The sequence below is a fragment of the Ambystoma mexicanum genome, chromosome 11 (genome assembly GCF_040938575.1).
Source record: "Ambystoma mexicanum isolate Mex_15411 chromosome 11, UKY_AmexF1_1, whole genome shotgun sequence".
NCBI classification, from domain to species: Eukaryota; Metazoa; Chordata; class Amphibia; order Caudata; family Ambystomatidae; genus Ambystoma; species Ambystoma mexicanum.
Window position 1 is genome coordinate 779,274,749 of NC_090934.1, and position 17,216 is coordinate 779,291,964.

At 47.1% G+C, this 17,216-nt stretch overlaps 1 protein-coding gene across 6 annotated transcripts in view; it reads right to left on the reverse strand.

The window, feature by feature from the left end:
* The window catches only part of AKIP1 (A-kinase interacting protein 1), a 275,624-nt gene that overhangs the window by 155,002 nt on the left and 103,406 nt on the right, over positions 1–17,216 (reverse strand). For 4 of the 6 annotated variants that reach the window (XM_069623698.1, XM_069623697.1, XM_069623701.1 and 1 more), the window contains exon 3: positions 5,029–5,103. The exons of the other annotated variants lie outside the window; for them this stretch is intronic. In XM_069623698.1, coding sequence (XP_069479799.1) covers positions 5,029–5,103 — 75 coding nt within the window. The remainder of the gene's footprint in view (positions 1–5,028; positions 5,104–17,216) is intronic. 6 annotated transcript variants of the gene reach the window in all.

Here is a 17,216-nt window from a genome sequence, read left to right on the forward strand (position 1 = left end):
GGGTCAGTGAAGAGCAGTTAGACGGATTATAAACTTTGGCGACGTTTAACGAAAACTGCCCGAAATTTAGCATTACAAATAAACCCTACTTGAATGTTGTTGCCAAGTTTGGTGGTGCTGCTGCATTAAGAATGGGCAAAATCAGAGGGTGTTCCCCAAAAACATTTTGGACGGCTTACAACTCTTGCACCGTTTGGCCAATTCGCAAAAAAAGTTTGCAAAAGGATCATAGACCCAACTTTGAATGTTTGTGCAATTTAAGGTATTTTGTCATTTGAGGGCCAAACTGTAAAGGAGGGGGGTTCCAACATTTTCAAAATTGGTATAGGCTTCAATGGGGAATACAACATGAATTGCTGGACGGGTTTGCATCAAACTTGCGAGAGGAGCGTTAGCAAGGATGTGAACGCATGCTTTGGAAAAAATAAAACACAGATCAGATTTGCAAAAGTGTCAAAATGGAGGTACAAAAAAAAAATAGGAATACAACTTTGGTGCCTGGGAAATGGGCCTTGCCCCCAGCAAGGGCTAATGTCTTGCTTATTAGGGCCTGCAGCATGGCCAAAGCCCATGCCCCATGGATTGTGGACACTGGCCATTGTCCTCAATGCGCTTTTTTCAGTTGGAACGCCCTCGGTGACCGTAGTCAGTTCGGTGGAAACTTCTAAGGAGTTTGGCTTAGGAGATGCATGTGTACATTTTGCCGGTCTAGGGCTTGGGCGGTTGGCAAGGTTTGACAAACAAGCCCAAAGAGAGGTTAGGTACGTTAGGCGCTGTTGGAGGTTTGCAATAGATGCTATTGTTGAGAGAGTCGATGTGTGGCCAGCTATACAGAGTTCCCTTCGGATGGTAGTCGATGTATGCTAGTGGCAGAGGTGTTGTGGTATGTCGGGTGTTTCAGTCTGGATGGCTATAGGTGATGCTAGACCCGATGAGCATAGCCATAGCAGAATTCTACTGTGCAAGGATGCGTGGCCGCGCATGCAGCTTGTGTCCACATTGGTGGTGTGAGATATACATACCGTAGGCTTCGAAATTGTCTGGCTGGGGCAATCCTTGTCCAGTGCAGCAGAGGAAACAGAGTCCTATACCATTGGGGGAGGCCTAGGTTTCGAAGAAATAATGTTTTACGGTATAAAAAGGCAGTTAATGGTGGATAGGATTTGCCCAAGGTATTCTGGATATAGTGTTTCATGTTACAATATGGGTAAAAAGGGCTATAACTAGATTTGAGAGTCCTGGACATTGGGAGAGAGGCCCAGGCCTCACAATTCAGTAGGATTCACAATATAATAGGGTGAGATGGAGGCTACACCTACGAGTCCTGTACAGTGGGCGAGAGGCCCAGGTTTCACAATACAGTAGGCTACCCCTAGGTTTGAGGCCTAGGTTTCACAGTACAGTAGATTTCACAATATATATAGGCACAGTGCCTAGTTTCACAGTGCAGTGGGTTTCAACAACAAATAGGCAGAGAAAGGAGGACAGACCTAGATTCAAGAGTCCTGTGTTGTTGGAGAGGGGCCTAGGTTTCGTATAGTAATAATAATATTAATTGTAAAACTATAGCTAAGTGTGGCAATGTCTGATGGAGTCGATGATGAAGTGGCTGAACTGGGCGTCAAGTTTTTTGAGTGTGTCAGGGGATCCTACAAGTAGGAGTTCGGTTTTGTCTGAGTTGAGGCAAAGACCATTGACAGCAATCCATGTTTGGATGGTATTGTATATGTTGTTGAGAGTCGTGGAGTCAGTGTCATAGTTTCCTGCGAGTGTGAAAAGGATCTGCGTGTCGTCTGCGTAGTTGGTGTAAGAGATGCCCATGGCGTCAAGGATGAGAAAGAGGGGGCGAGTAAAGATGTTGTAGAGAGTAGGAGGCGGCATGAACCTTGAGGTACTCCACATAGCATTATGGTGGGTAAGGCAGTGGCAAGATCAGAGAAGACCTGCATGGTCCTGCCTTGTAGGAAGGAAGTGATCCATGCGGTGGCTTCAGGGGAGAAGTTGGCAGTGGAGGTGAGGTGATGGCATAGGACGTTGTGATCTTCGAGGTCGAATGCAGTAGAGAGGTCGAGGAGAAGAAGCAGGACTGGTTTACCTTGGTTATGTTTGGCCAGTAGAATCATAAGTCCAAGCCTATCAGAATCTTGACTAATGTTAAACGTGTAATCAACAGCCAACAATACAAGAATTACTAAACACGTGTTAATGCAAAATGTATATGTAGAGCATCAATGCATACAATTCTGAGGTACATACAGGGAAACAAATACTATGATCAGAAAATGACACTAATATTAGGGTCCATCATCATGCATATACATTGTATTGTCTGTCTGGGACCTGCTTATTTTTGCACATACGTGCTCTGATGAATCTAGGGAATGTGTCCCTTCGACAAAGGGGAGCCTCTACCTTTGAGGCTAGGGAGGTGAGTCCGCTCCGCAAGCCCCTCCCTAGGGGTCCGGGGAAGTGGGACCTCACTGGGAGACTCCCCCTTTGGGGTCAAGGACTCCATTCCACTGAGAACTCCCTAGGCCATTCATGGGATGTACAAAACACAACTACCATTAGAAGTTTGGCGGAAGACAGACCTAAAAAAAAGGCCATTCTCCTCAAGGTAAAGAATCAGTCACTAAGACACTAAGAAAAAATCCCCAATTGACTGTGACAAGGAGGTTGAAAATAGAGGCCATGCAGTACATGGGAGAACGAGAGAGGCGCGTATGTCAGCAGGGGAGGCCCACTGGAAATGCAACACCTGACAGAGGCAGAGGTGAGCAGTTGCAGAGCCTGTGAAGTTCAGAACTGCTTTGTGCTAGAGAGAAGCTGAAACACCAGCATATGGAGGCAGAGAGAAGTTGAGGAGGAAGAGAACCCAGATTTGAGTGGTGGCAAGACCAGGGTCCGTTTGTGGTGGAGAGTCTGCCCAATTAACAGTGCCGAAACTACCCAGATTAGAGTGCAGCAACTTATCCGGGTATCGAAAGCGATACCGGGACGCGGAGCAGAGAGCGAAGCATGCTGCTGAGAACCAGCCAGCAAAGAAGTGGGAGGAAAGAAACTGTTCGGAGCAACTGCAGGACCTGGAAACATTCCTCTGAAATGACAGAGGTACCAGTGAGAACGGGAGGCCACAGGGGAATTTGCTGTAATTTGAGAGTAACTCGTCCCAGTGAAATTGATGAAACTCAAAATGTAGAATTGATGAACCTGAACTAGAATAGTCAGAGAAAAAGAATCATGAGTGGTCCTGAGAAATAGTTTATTAAAACTGGGATAAAGTCACCATGGGAAGAGGGGATGAGACCCTGTTATGCAAGAAAGTCTGAGTAAGCCTATGTGAGAAAAAATACTAGAAGTGAAGGCGAGAAGTCTTCGAGATAAAAGAAAAGAAACAATACTTCACCTAGGAGAGTACCTTACCAAAATACAGAAGGCCAAATAGCCGGACCAAAGAACAGATTAAATTCCAAGAAAGGACTTCTGGAGGGACAGTACATAAATATAAAGGAAAAACCAAAAATATTCGGAGACAATTACAAGTGTTGGTATGGAAGGTGACCAGAGACTATTTAAAGATTGGATATTTTGAGGAAGGGTGAAAGGTAAAGAAGAACATTACACCATCAGGAGAAGGGAGTCACTCATATAACCTTAGTTTATTCGGTTAGTGGTAGGGTCAGTTATGGTTAGAGTTTGGCAGAGGACTTAGTTATTTTGGACATTTGCCGACGATGACAAGCACCTTAGTTATTCATAAAGGTAAGGAATACCCACTAGTGTTAGGGTACGATAGGCATTATTCCTATTATTTAACAAACATATATTAGAAATGTCATCAGAGTGTCTGTGTCTGATCTGCCACAGTGCACAATGAGCTCCGGCCAAACCCCAAGGAAAGTACCTTAAGAAAATAGCACACGGTTAAGGTCTACATGTACAGCACCTTTGGAGTGAGAGAGAGAGTGTGAGAGTGTGAATATACATCAGGTTTTCAATGCCATATGACCAGAATCTCTGCATACAATTCTTAAGGTCACTGAACAAAAACAACCACCACGGATAAGTGATGTAATCAATGAAGCCATTTGTGATGTCATCTTTGATGGTCTGGGTGTTAGTCAGCAGTGCATGGCAGTAAGCAAGAGTTATGGTTGCATAGCTCACCATAACCAGCACATTTTTTGTAGTGAAAAAACCTTGGTTAAGAGCGAGTTAAGGTGATCGGATTTAAATGCAACAAACCCCTGAAATTCAGCACTTGCATTTCAAGCAAGCCTACCGTAACTATGTGCCCCCTTTTGCAATGGCCCAACTGTGCAGTTCTTGATAGTGGAATTTAGAGCGAAGTCTTGGATTTCTTCATTAATTGCAGCTAAACAGCAATGCATCACCCTCCCACATTTTTCTTCAGACATACAACATCTGCGCTGTGGGGTCTCCCTGGGTTTGTCATTTTCACCATTATTAATATCTGCGCCCTTGGATCACCATATTCGTTCTTTCAAACCATCATTTTAGAATTACTGCTTGTTGAGCTAAAACCTTCAAAGTTGACTAATGGAACTGAGGTGTCAGTGTGTCCCTGCGTCAAATGATTTCATGACCACAAATGTTCTTAACTGACCTTACTGAAAACAGTTAATGGTAGACACTATAGACCCAACTCTTTGCTTGTACCGTCCTGACCCATGCAGAATGCAGGTGTTTATTTCTGTGTGTCGGAGCTGACCCTACAGATTAATGTTTTCCTTTCAGACATCTCCGCTATTCCGACTTTTGCTCTCCCAGGCACATCACTGCAGTGTTCAGACTGCCGACCTATGGAACATTCCCGCAGATGACCTGTGCATTGTGGCCAACCTGATCATCCTCAGATGCAGATTAAAGACATGGCTATGTACACGGTGAACCCACTGTTGTAGCTCATTCTGGCACCCTTAGGCAACCCGAACACGAGGAAATCACCTTGATGGCAAGTTATTATAAGCGTGTAAAAGCACACTGAAAATAGAAGTGAAAGTTTACCTCACACTGTGCAGTGGTGCGAGCCATGAACTCCACCATGGTAGAAAAAGCTGTCTCAAGTCTTGTGTGCTCATCCTGCCAAAAATTAAAATGTGTTAGGCAAGTATGTCAACACAATAAATACATGTGCATTCCTGAAAATAAATAAATGGCTTTCTAGCCACTTTTAATGCCCAAAACAGGAAAATGCTTTAAAGAAGAGCAGCGACCACAGGAGCCAGCCGCTTGCTGCCACCCACACAGATCTACAGAGATGTTCAGATTATCAGTGCCAGCAGATCAATATCACAGGAAGGAGCTCTCACTTCATTACTGCTTGATCTGAAGAGGAACAGGTAAAAATGCAATGTATTACTAGGTGTAAAGATGCTTACAAAAAGGACAAAATATGTTTATAGTTAAAACATAGGTGTACTTTATTTCCCTAAAAAAAATAAAAAATACTCCATTGGGGATGAGAATTACATTTTCACTCCCTAAGAACACCAACATTGAAAAACTATGCCTTATAATACTCCTACTTCAAAATCTCTTCTGGTGTCCTGGCTCTTACACTTAATTTGTACATGGATATTGGTGAATTTGGAAGGTACACATGGAAGGATATGGAGATTACCAAGAAATCGACTACTGCCCAGACATACTCATTAAAATCGGGTAATATTACAAAAAAGCAGCAGAGTTGTGCTGAGCGCAAATAATATTAGATTTTTAGAAGCCTTCATTTAGATGTCCATGCATCTGATAATGTTATGCTAAATATAGTCATAGTGGTTTGGCACATAGAGTTTGCCATAAAATGCGTTAAAGAAATACAAAAACAATAAATAAGGAAATAATAAGCAGTCAATGAAGGGAAGCATGGCAATATGCAGGAGTCTTACTTATGTACTTTAGGAAGATAAGGCGACATGTGAGAACTAAGTTTTGAGTTAAACATCATCTGCACATAGAAATCAAAAATAGTCAGTTTTCCACGCGAGACTGAAACGTTAAAATTGCTGCCAGAGACTGGTGAGATGGGGACTAATCCCTACAGCTGAAATAATACTAAAGAAGTTTAGAAAGGTAGTAACTTTGTGACAATATGAAGCTCGAAATATCCAAAACATTTCTATCAATACAAACAAATATCACAGGGAAACAATCGACTTCTTGATTGACAAAAGACAATATTCTTGCCAATGGATCTAGTTAATTATAACTTTTGAGCCTTCATGTGTTTTGCAGCTATGGACATAGTCAAATTATAGGAGCTTTGTATTTTGAAAAGTAATGACGAGGAAAAGAAAAAAAACAGATAGAAAACTTGATTGGAAGTAAACATAAAAAAACAGATACTTAGATAATCACTTTAAGACATTTTTTCATGAACAAAACTAATACACATTCAATACTTATGGGCAAATCCTATGTAGTGTGTTCGGACTGCACTCTTAATAAATCAGTGATTATACCTCTTTACCTCTATTTTTGAAAGAACTAATAATAGTATCAGTGGTCTGTCAACTTTCAATTAAATAAACATTCTGGGAAAGAAACTACCCTTAGACACATTTTGTATCTTTTGTAACCAAAGAAAAGAGCTTAGTCAGACATCTGTGAGCTGCATGTGCACACTTACTATTACCAAATACCACTGGAAAATAGAGAATTATAGATATTTAGTAAGAAGTAAAATACGAACATTTTTAAATATTTTATAAAAATAAAAGGATGTTCAGAGCCCCAAATGAGTATTTTAGCTGCATATTGTGAATCGCTCATCAATTTATAAATATTAACCGACATCAAGAAAACTGGGAAGAATCTTCTCATCTCGGCATAAGAACCAGAGAAAACAAAGTAGAGGAATGGGACATCACATACGCAAACACCAGTGGCGGCTCGTTTATAATGGGCGACACGGTGTGGAGTGTAAAGGTATGCATGCAAGACTGTGGGCATCATCACGAGTTGGGCGGTAGCCTGTAAATCCGGCGGCAACGCTATTAGCGCCGCCAATACTGCTCTGCCGGAACACGACTGCAATCCAGCCCGTGCTTTTTCAGCCAGCTGTAATTGCACCAAAAACCAAAACGCGCTATTACAGACCTATCACAAGTACAGCATCGGCGCTCCTAGCACCGGAAAACCGGCACTAATAGCGCTGAAAATATCCCCGGCCAAATGCTGGAGGTAAAAGAACGCAGGCGAGACTAACAAAGCCACAGGTGGAAACAATGCACACAAGAGGCCTACAAAAGACCCACCCATGCCCACACACCCTTCCCAACACCATGTTGCCATTAGGAGCAGGGAGGAGACAACAATAAAAGGCACAGTTGCATAGACATTCAAGGAGCGTGGCTTGGTGGCCATGTGGTAAAGCAGCAGCACTTTCAAGCTCCCGAGTGATCCTACGGACGAATTGGTCAAACTGGCCTGATTCGTTATAAAAATATAGGAGAAGGTGACGGATGGTAGCAGGAACAACTGGGTGGAAGCCAGTTGCACAAGGAGGCGAGAAGCAGGCACACGGCGGCAGAAACGAACCAGCGCAGAGGACGAACCAAAATAGCGGACGGGAGCCCGTCAGCGCATTAAGGAGGAGCAGGGAAGCGGGAGCATGAGCTGGCGACCACGGGAGGCAGCGGAGCAGACTGCAGAGTGGAGGAGCGACACAGAGTGAGCATCACATGAAAGAACCAAGCTGAAACACGAGCGCGAAGCAAGTGGCTGCCTGGCTACCTAAGATATCACAGAGGCAAGCACCGGATGAGAGCAGAGGATATCGGTGTGGCGTGGTGAGGCAGACAGAGTCCACGAGGACTCTGGGAGCTGAACACCAGGTGAGCCCGGGAAGATAGTGCGTAGGTCAGGGAACAAGCAAAGGGGAGAGGAAAGAGCGCACAATGCAGAGCAGCGCACCCCACACCTCCCCCTGGGTGCTTGTTACAGCGCACAGGGGCGCTGGCAATCAAGAGGGCTCAACGGCGCTGAGCGCCACCATAACAAAACCGCTGGGTGAGCCAGCAATGCCTTGCTCGCGCCACAAAGTCAATAAAGTGGAGGAGGCCCGCCTGCATCCGCGGATCGGTCACCAACGTGGGAGGGCTCAACCCAATGAATTGGCACAACAAAGCAGAATTGTACGGCGAAGGGTATCGGCCAGTGCAAAACTCCAGAGTGAAACGGAGCAGAGAACGGACCGTGTACAGATACCCAACACCTCCAGCTACATCACAACTGCGCAAGCAGGCTGGACACATGGAGAGACGGCAAGGAGACAACCCCCACCGTGCGGCTAATGCTCCGGGAAGGCAGAAGAGGCCTGCCTGAAGCCGCAGACTGGCCACCAACGTGGGAGGACATAACCCATTGAATTGCCACAACAAAGCAGAAGTGTATGACGAAAAGGTAGCGGCCAGCACAAGACTCCTGAGGGAAACGGATAAGAGGAAGACACCGTTCTCAGGCACTTACTTCCGGCTAGCCCATAGCAGCGCAAGCAGGCTGTACACACACAGCGAGAAGGCAGGGAGACAACCCCTGCTGCGCAGAAAATGCTCTGCACAACAAACACGGTGGAGAGCAAAGGAGGCATTGAATGAACCTGCACTTAGGGGAAAAAAAGGGGGCGCCCAAGTTAGGACAGCTGCCACGGCACATCGAACAGAAGAGAAAGGAGGGAAAGCGAAGGGACACGGCGCACGCTGCCCCCTCACCCCTCTCAGCCCCCCCCCCACTGAGACCCATGATAGCTAAAGTCATGAACTTTAAAGATCGTGAAAATAGACTACATTTTCAAGAGAAAGAGGCGCGATCACCAGAAATACCTCCAAGCCATCTACCAGGACTACACAGCACTAGTGCAAAGACAAAAAGCACGATTTGGACCAACAAAGGAGCGCCTCGGGAACACGAACCTGCGATACATGCTACTATACCCCGCCAAACTAAAAGTGCTACGAAATGGCAGAACCCACGGAAGAAGCCCATGAATGCATGGCTCAACAAGGAATACCCCAACTAACCGGCAGGAATGAACACGACAGGCATGCACCCCCGTAAGGCACGGGCGGAAGAAACTGGAAGGACCTGGAAGAATGTAGTAGACACCAAATATGAAACACGAGACCAGATCAAATATGTAACAGGAGACGGGTGACAACCCCAAGGCTGCCCCGATGGATGCCCCGACGGATAACCCCACTGAACCAAAAAAGTTAGAGATGCCAGTTCCAAGGCATCACACTGCGGCGAGCCAGCTTCAGGGAACTGGGACTTTGCAAGGAAAGCAGCAGAGCTCGAGCAGGGGGAGGGCGGATGGGCGTTTGTTAACAGTTAAAGTATGTTGGATGAAAGGTGGCATGAGACCGGGAGAACATACCAGACACAAGGAACAATACGAAGGCGCACGAGACAAAAAAACAAAGCACAAAAGGAGGGGAAGCACCATCAGGCACCTGAGGGACAAAAGTATCCAGCAGACCCCACCCTGAGTAAGGGTCGAATACAAAGAGGAAGCGAGAATAGCAGAGGATGCAAAAACAAAAAACTGGGAGAAGAGGGCGGGGAGCACGGACAGGGGGAGCGAGTCGGCCCATGGGAAGGGACATGCCACAGCATGAGCTGCCAAGGTGAGCCCTTAAGAAATGAGCATAGCCACATGGAATGTACGAGGGCTAAACAATTACGTCAAGCGGCTGAGAGTGTATGCATGGTTGAACAAATCAAAAGTGAAGGTGGCAATGCTGCTGGAAACCGACCTGACGAGAGAAAAACAGTCCAGGATAGCAAAAATGTGGTGTGGGCAAATGTATGGGTCGACCTATTCAAACTATGCCAGAGGCGTACTTACCTGGGTGGCCCCCAACGTCCCTTTTCAGCTTTTAACACAGGAACAGGACAAGGAGGGCAGGCTGGTCATAGTGCACTGACTGTTAGAAAACAAAGAAGTGTGCTTGGTGAACACATACGCTCCACATCATGATGCAACAAAATTCTTCAAAATGCTTGCACCTCGACTAGCCCCATATAGGGTGGCAACATACATTTGGGCAGGGGCCCTCAATGCACACTCAATCCAATGTTGGACAGGTCAGACAACAAATACAAGCCAGCACAACCGACGAAAGCACTGCAGACGATCTTAACTCAAGTGAGACTAGAAGATATCTGGAGGAAAAGGCACGAGGAAACCAGGGGGTACTCATTACAGCACCCTGCATGGAACACATACACAAATAGATATCTTCACAGGCACCAAAACCGTGTGGAAATTCGCAGATATAAACTTTAGAGCAAGAACACACTCAGATCATGCCCCGCTATTGGCAACATGGGAATACACAAAAAGGAAGCCCTCATACCCACGTGGCGATTGAGGATGGAAGCATTATTGGATAGTGAGTTCCAAGAACACATGCAGGACACAATAGAAGATTACTACCACCATAACACAGGCAGTGTGACATGTCTGGGACTCTATGGGATGCCTTCAAGGTAGTGGTCGGGGGAGCGGCGACAGGGAGGACCGTGGGACTTAAAGGGAGCATCCTGGGAGAGCTCGCGAATGTAGAGAGGAGGCGGAGAGACGGGCAGGAATAACTGGAGAGGGACCGGCCGAACTAATATCGCTAAGGTTACAGTGCAACACCATCTGGGAGAAGCTGGGGAAAATTAGACTATGGGAAATATGTACAAAGGCTAAATGCAGAGGGCGATAAGCCGGGCAGACTCCTCGCCTGGTTAACCAAGCAGGAAACAAAAAGAGACCTGATTAATGCAATAAAAAAACCAAGACTGGCGAAGTAGTGAGAACCCAAGAAGCTATTTTCCCAATTCTACGAGACTATGTACTCTCGAAATCAAGAGGCAGACACCTGGGAAATAAGTGAAGCCCTGACCCAAATAGAACTACCAAAATTAACTGATGAACAGAATGAGACATTTGAAGCCCCGCTAACTGTAGAAGAACTAGAAGCTGTAATAGATAACCTCCCAACAGCCAAGACCCCAGGACCTAATGGGTTGTCCGGAGAGTTCTACAAAAAAACACACAGACGTTAGCACCTAGACTGCTGGAAGTCTATGAAGAGGTGTACACAGAAGGCCAACTACCAGACAGTATGACAAGAGTTAATACCTGAAATCACCTCTAGACTGTGGTTCATACAGACCACTCCATGATCAACTAGGACTGCAAAACCCCGACAATGACCCTGGCTAACAGGCTTAAACAGGTCAAACACATTTTAGTACATTCGGATCAGATGGGATACGTCCCGGAGCGAAACACCACGTGGAATTTGCGGAGGCTGCACCACGTCATTGACCAGACTGACCACAGACAGGAGGAAAGTGTAGTGGCGTCTCTGGATGCAGTCAAAGTCTTTGACTCTGAACTGGAACTGGCTATTGCATGCACTTAAGCATTTTGGAATAGGGGAGGGCTTCCTGAAATGGATCAAGCTGTTATACAGGGACCCCAGGGCGAGGGTTAAGAATGGTTAACACATCTGAGCGGCATGGAGAATACACAGGGGCACAAAACAGGGCTGCCCATTGTCGCCAATGCTCTACATATTAGCCCTAGAACCGTTAGCAGCCTTCCTGAGAGTGGAATATGGTGAGGCAGGAATTAAAATAGATATCATCCAACTAGTCTCATTGTACGCCGACAACATGCTCCTGCATGCCAGAAACCCACAAGATAATTTACCATATCGGTAAGATGTAATCGAAGCATTTGCCAAGCTGTCAGGCATATCCATTAATAAAGAGAAATCCTCCCTATAGCCCCTAGCAGGACTCAGACAGATCAGCACAGACTGAATTCCAGATCTGGGCCTGACATGGGCGCCGCGCACCTTCCGCTATCTGGGAATAGATATATATCATGACCCTGCCGGGACGCACAATGCTAACACGCAAGTAGGGGAAGAGAAAATTGCAAAGTCCATAACATTCTGGAAGACGCTGCCACTGGGGATGATAGAAGGGCAGCCTTGCTGAAGAGGACAATACTGCCCCGCCTTCTGTATTACCTCACAAACATACCCCACAATATACCAGGGACATTCTTTAGGCAATTGAACACAACAGCAAAGGAATTCCTGTGGGGAGGGGGAAGAAACAGACTGGCACTAAGCACATTCCAAAGAGACTACCTGCCGCATTTTTAACTATACTACCTAGCAGGGCAAATGCAATTTGTGGCACACTGGCTGGGTGATATATCCATAGACATTACTACTGCAGCCAGCACTACAGCACTGCTATCTGAGGGAGATAATATGGATGGAAAAGTCCTCAATCCAAATGCTCCCCACCCTAGTCAGACTGGCTCTGACCCTATGGAAGAAAGCGTGGAAAATGCACGGAAGCCAGGACCCCTGCTCTGCGCAAATTCCACTAGCAGGACTTGCAAATACCCGACCAGAAGCCCTAGCGGCGTATTGAAGACACTGGGAAGCTAAGGGAATTGCACAGGTTGGGGACTTATGGAAGGAAGTGCGATGGGTGGAATTTTAGACCCTAATAGAAGAATACAACATACATAAAGGTCAATTAATGCTATCAGCAGCATGGTAAAAACAATTTTAAAAAAAGATGGCCAGATTTATCCGAGGAAACCGAAATATGAGAAACACTAGATTCATGCTATGACGTGGCTGAAGGAGGACACACGGTGTGTCCAGACTATATGAACTGCTTCTGAGGAGCCACAACACGCAAGAACTGCTGGCACGAGTGAAGAGGAACTCAAAAAAACCTTCACAGAAGAATGGGCAAGAGCCTTAAAAGGTACATAAAAAAAGAAGGTCTCCAGAAACGCAAGATTTAGGCAGACAGCTTTTTGTCATGCAAAGAGCATACCTTACCCCTAGTAGAGTATCCAAGATGGGGAGCAGAGCAACACAGAGCTGCCCTAGATGTGCAACAGAAAACGCAGACATGCTGCATATGTTCTGGACCTGCTCAGTAATAACAAGATTCTGGGATGGCATTAAGTCAAGAGCAGAAGAGGGTGGAATTCAAATGCAGGCATGGTCACCAGAGTAGTACCTGCTGGGACTGTTCCCGAGAGGAGGCAAGCCAAGAGCACACCTAGCCAAAATGAAAGACCTGATGAGTGTTCTGGCGAAGCGCCGAATAGCGATAGCTTTGAAATCCAATACTGGCCCGACAGTTGAGGTATAGTGGGCAGACTTGAAGCGATGGACATTGGCTGATATAACAGTATAGACCAAGGCAGTGCAAAGAGGGGCACACGAAAGCAGTGATAAGACTAGCATGGACCTCAGTGGTACAAGAACTGTTTACATCCAAAGACCGAAACGACAGACAACTCCAGCGGACAAGAAAATGCAAACGAACACAGGAGAAAGAAGAGAGCATCATTAGGGCAAGGCCAGGACAGTAGAAAAGGGACAAACTTAGCCTCAGATAACCCTAAGGGTGAAGACACCCAGATGCTCATAATAAATAAGAGATCCGAGCGTAGAAGACCAGAAACGTGCTCCAAGACATTGAAGATGTTAAATACTCCTGGCACGCTGTGCAGTATTGAACGTTAAAATATTTGTTGTGTGTTGGTTAAATGTTGTACATAAAAACAAAAGTATTTTTTTTTAAAAAAAAAGGCACAGGTGCAAACAATGCACCCAAGAGGCATACAAAAGACCCACCCATGCCCCACACACCCTTCCCAACACCATGTTTCCATTTGGAGTCAGGTCTTGACATCGACCTCTACATGCTGTCCCAGGAGCTTCAGAGGCGTGACAACGAGCCCAGGGTGCAGAGGGAGGGGGGGGCGGGGAGGAGCAGGAGACCAGCTCCAGCAAGGCGGGCAGCCATCCCCAGGGCAGAGTCAGGCCAACACCCTGGCCCCTGACTGATGGTCAGTTGGTATCCGAGTACAGGCGCGACAGGGCTACCATCACCCAGTTGCTGGACACAATCCAAGGTGACATTGGTATCAGGGTTGCCATCAGCACTGCTGTGCGCCCACTCGTGAAGCTGGTGTGTCAGTCCTACAATACCTTGGAACAGTCCGCTTCCAGCACACAGTTGCCATGATGCATGGTATGGCCCAGGCAACACATTCAGTGCTGCCCTGGGCGAGGTGCTGGATGCACTGCTGCACCATGTGACCGAACAAAGCATTGCCTACCACCCAGGCACACGTGAACGAACTCAAGGGACAGTTCCATGCCATTGCCCAAGTCCCAAACAGGATTGTAGCCCTAGACTGTACACATGTTGCATTGGTAGCTCCCCAGGACCATTAGGCAGCCTACAGGAATCGGAAGCATTTCCATTCTCTGAACGTGCAGATGGACTGTAGCCCAGAACTGACGATCAGCGGTGTCCCGTCAAATGTTCGAAAACAAAGGGTCGAATTACCTTTTGATTGAAAGTAAAAGGATCTAAAAAAAGGATCGAAATTTTTATTTATTTTTTATATATTTTCTTAGTTTAGAATGTAAAAAAAGTGTATAAAAAGAAAACGGGGGGTTAGGGTGAAACCACCCCATTAAAAAAAAAAGCCTTTTTTTCGGTCCTTTGACTGTCGAGAAAAAGGCATTTGAGCCTTTTCTTTCGAAACTTTGACTCTGAACCACCATCAGCCACTGCTGCGCTCGCTACCCAGGAATCACCAACAACTGCATAGCGCTATGCAACAGCACACTGCCAGCCTATATGGAGAGACAAAGGGCCCAAAGCACATGGAGATTGGGGGGGGGGGGTTTGGGAGTACAAACCCTGTCTGTAATGCATATGCCAAAGTACAACAAATGGGGGGAGGGCAGACCCACAGGATGCCTTGCATGCCACCAGGAGCCACAGCCAGCACCATCACATCACCAGTTCCATATACGTGTGGCACACAAGGACACCTGCACACGGCCACCACATCTGAATCCACAAAAGGTGATGGGCACACTTGTCAAAACACCATAACACATGGAAACACAATAACCACAATGCACCTTGTCTGTGTTGCAGTGCTGCTATAGACCCTGAAACACAAGAGTAACCTCACCCAGGGCACCCCACAGGAATGCAAAGTGAGAGGATACCCATCCACGAAATCAGTGCAGATGATCCAGATTAACCTCGAAAATGAACATCCCCGAGAGAGAGTGACCAATGAATGCATATTTACATGCATGTTAAAAAAACTGGTGCCATGTAGATAAAGCCCCACCTTCCACTGAGATACACAACCAAATACAAATCAACACTGGCCCCGAGTCATGACAGGAGCCTTATCCCGACGTTATGGATGCACCACTGTGCCAATTAAACCCAGGGGGCGGTGCATGCAGAAAGTGGGCTACAAGGGACATGGCGCACATTGCAAAGCAAACCCGTGGCACATGAATACACCATAATCAAAGTACAAGTGGTAACATGCCAGTACTTGTTGAGCATGAGTGTCTCACACAATCCCACACACAGGTCATCATCCACTGCTGCGGGTCCAGTCATCCCAAGTGCAGACAAATGCAATCTGCCACAGGATTGCCCACTCAATCACACAGTGTGCATGCATAGGTCAGATGATGCATGTCCTGAAAGATGATGGATGTATACCAATCAGCCAATCACAATGCATGTCCCTGTCGCACACAAAGATGACCAGAGTGCATAGAGTACTGATGTGTATTCCTTGCACAGCCAGTGAAGCAACCGCTTTGCATTCCATGCAGGAGATTCAGGATACCCGAAGCTCACATGGCTGATGACCCCTGTGCGGAATCCACAACTCCGGCAGAGCTGGCATAAAACAATGCCCACAGTCGTACCCACATGTATGGAAAGGACATTTGGTTTGTTGAAGGGATGGTACCGGTGCCTGGACCGTACTGAAGGGGCACAGATGTATGCGCCAGAAAAAGTAGGAAAGATTGTACTCACCTGTGCCATGCTGCACATCTGCTGCCGTAGGAATGTGCCAGTACCCCCTGATGCTGACGGGCAACACCCAGGGGGTGGGAGTGACGATGACCATGTGCCCGTTGCCGGGGCTAATGCACACAGGGATGGGGGTGAGGGAGGGGAGGTTGGCCAGACAGTCGTTGATTGAGAATTTCTTCAGATTTGGTGGATGGGCACATGTCAGATCACTTGTAAAATAAATAGCACTTGTACACAATCATGCATGTCAGAGCTTTGTCATGTTTGAACAGGCTTTAATTAGCGTGGCACTAACCTCCTCCTCCCACCAACTCCCCAGCAAACACCCCTCCCCCCCACCAATTCACCAACACACCCCCCATTACACATCCCCCCCCCCCCTCCAACAACAGTGCATATGGGTCCATGTGCCCGGCCTCAGGCCAACAGTGCATTGTCCATCTAACAAGGACGTGGTCGCTTTCCACGTGCTCCGCCTTCAGGTGAGCGCCGTTGTGAATGCCGTAGGGACCGACGCCTGGGTGACCCCTGTAGGGAGCCCTCTTTGGGGGTTGTTGAGATGGAAGGCACTGATGCAGCCAACTGCAGCTGTTGGCGGAGGAGATTATTTGCCTCACACATCTGTTCTGCATGCGCAGATTGCACCTCGCATAATTCACATACTCGCTGGCCAAACCCCACGAGTGCCGCAGTACATTCCTCCCCTCCACAACTTTACGCATGCGGACAATGTCGTGCGCCATGGTTTTGCCAGTCTCCCTCCCCCCAACCCCCAATTGAATTGTCAATGGCCTTGATGTGGCAGTTGTGTTCGCTGGCCATGCCCTCTATCCTCATCTAGCGTGCCTCCATCCCATCCAGGTTTGCCATGACTGCATTTGCCGGACACGTTTGTGTCCCTTGTGGGGCTGCTGTGCCTAGCAGGTCTACGGGCGGTAGACATGCCAGGCACAGAGGTGTGTGTGTGTGTACGTGTGTGTACACGTGTGTGTGTGTACGTGTGTGCGTACGTGTGTGTGTACGTGTGTGTGTACAGCAGCGTCCACAGACATGTGGACTGTGGCTGGGATCTCAACATGCTTAGGGTTCCCTTCGAGTGTGTCAATTTGCAGCACTGGACTGTGGATTGGTGTTAACACAGCTACAGCATGCTGCTCTTCACAGGAGGCGGCACCATCCTCTGTGGTGGTTGCACTCGTGGCAACTTCAATATCCTGTGAGCTTGGGATGGGCTTGGTGAGGCGGCCCTCATGGCAAGGTGGTGAGCCCCTGAT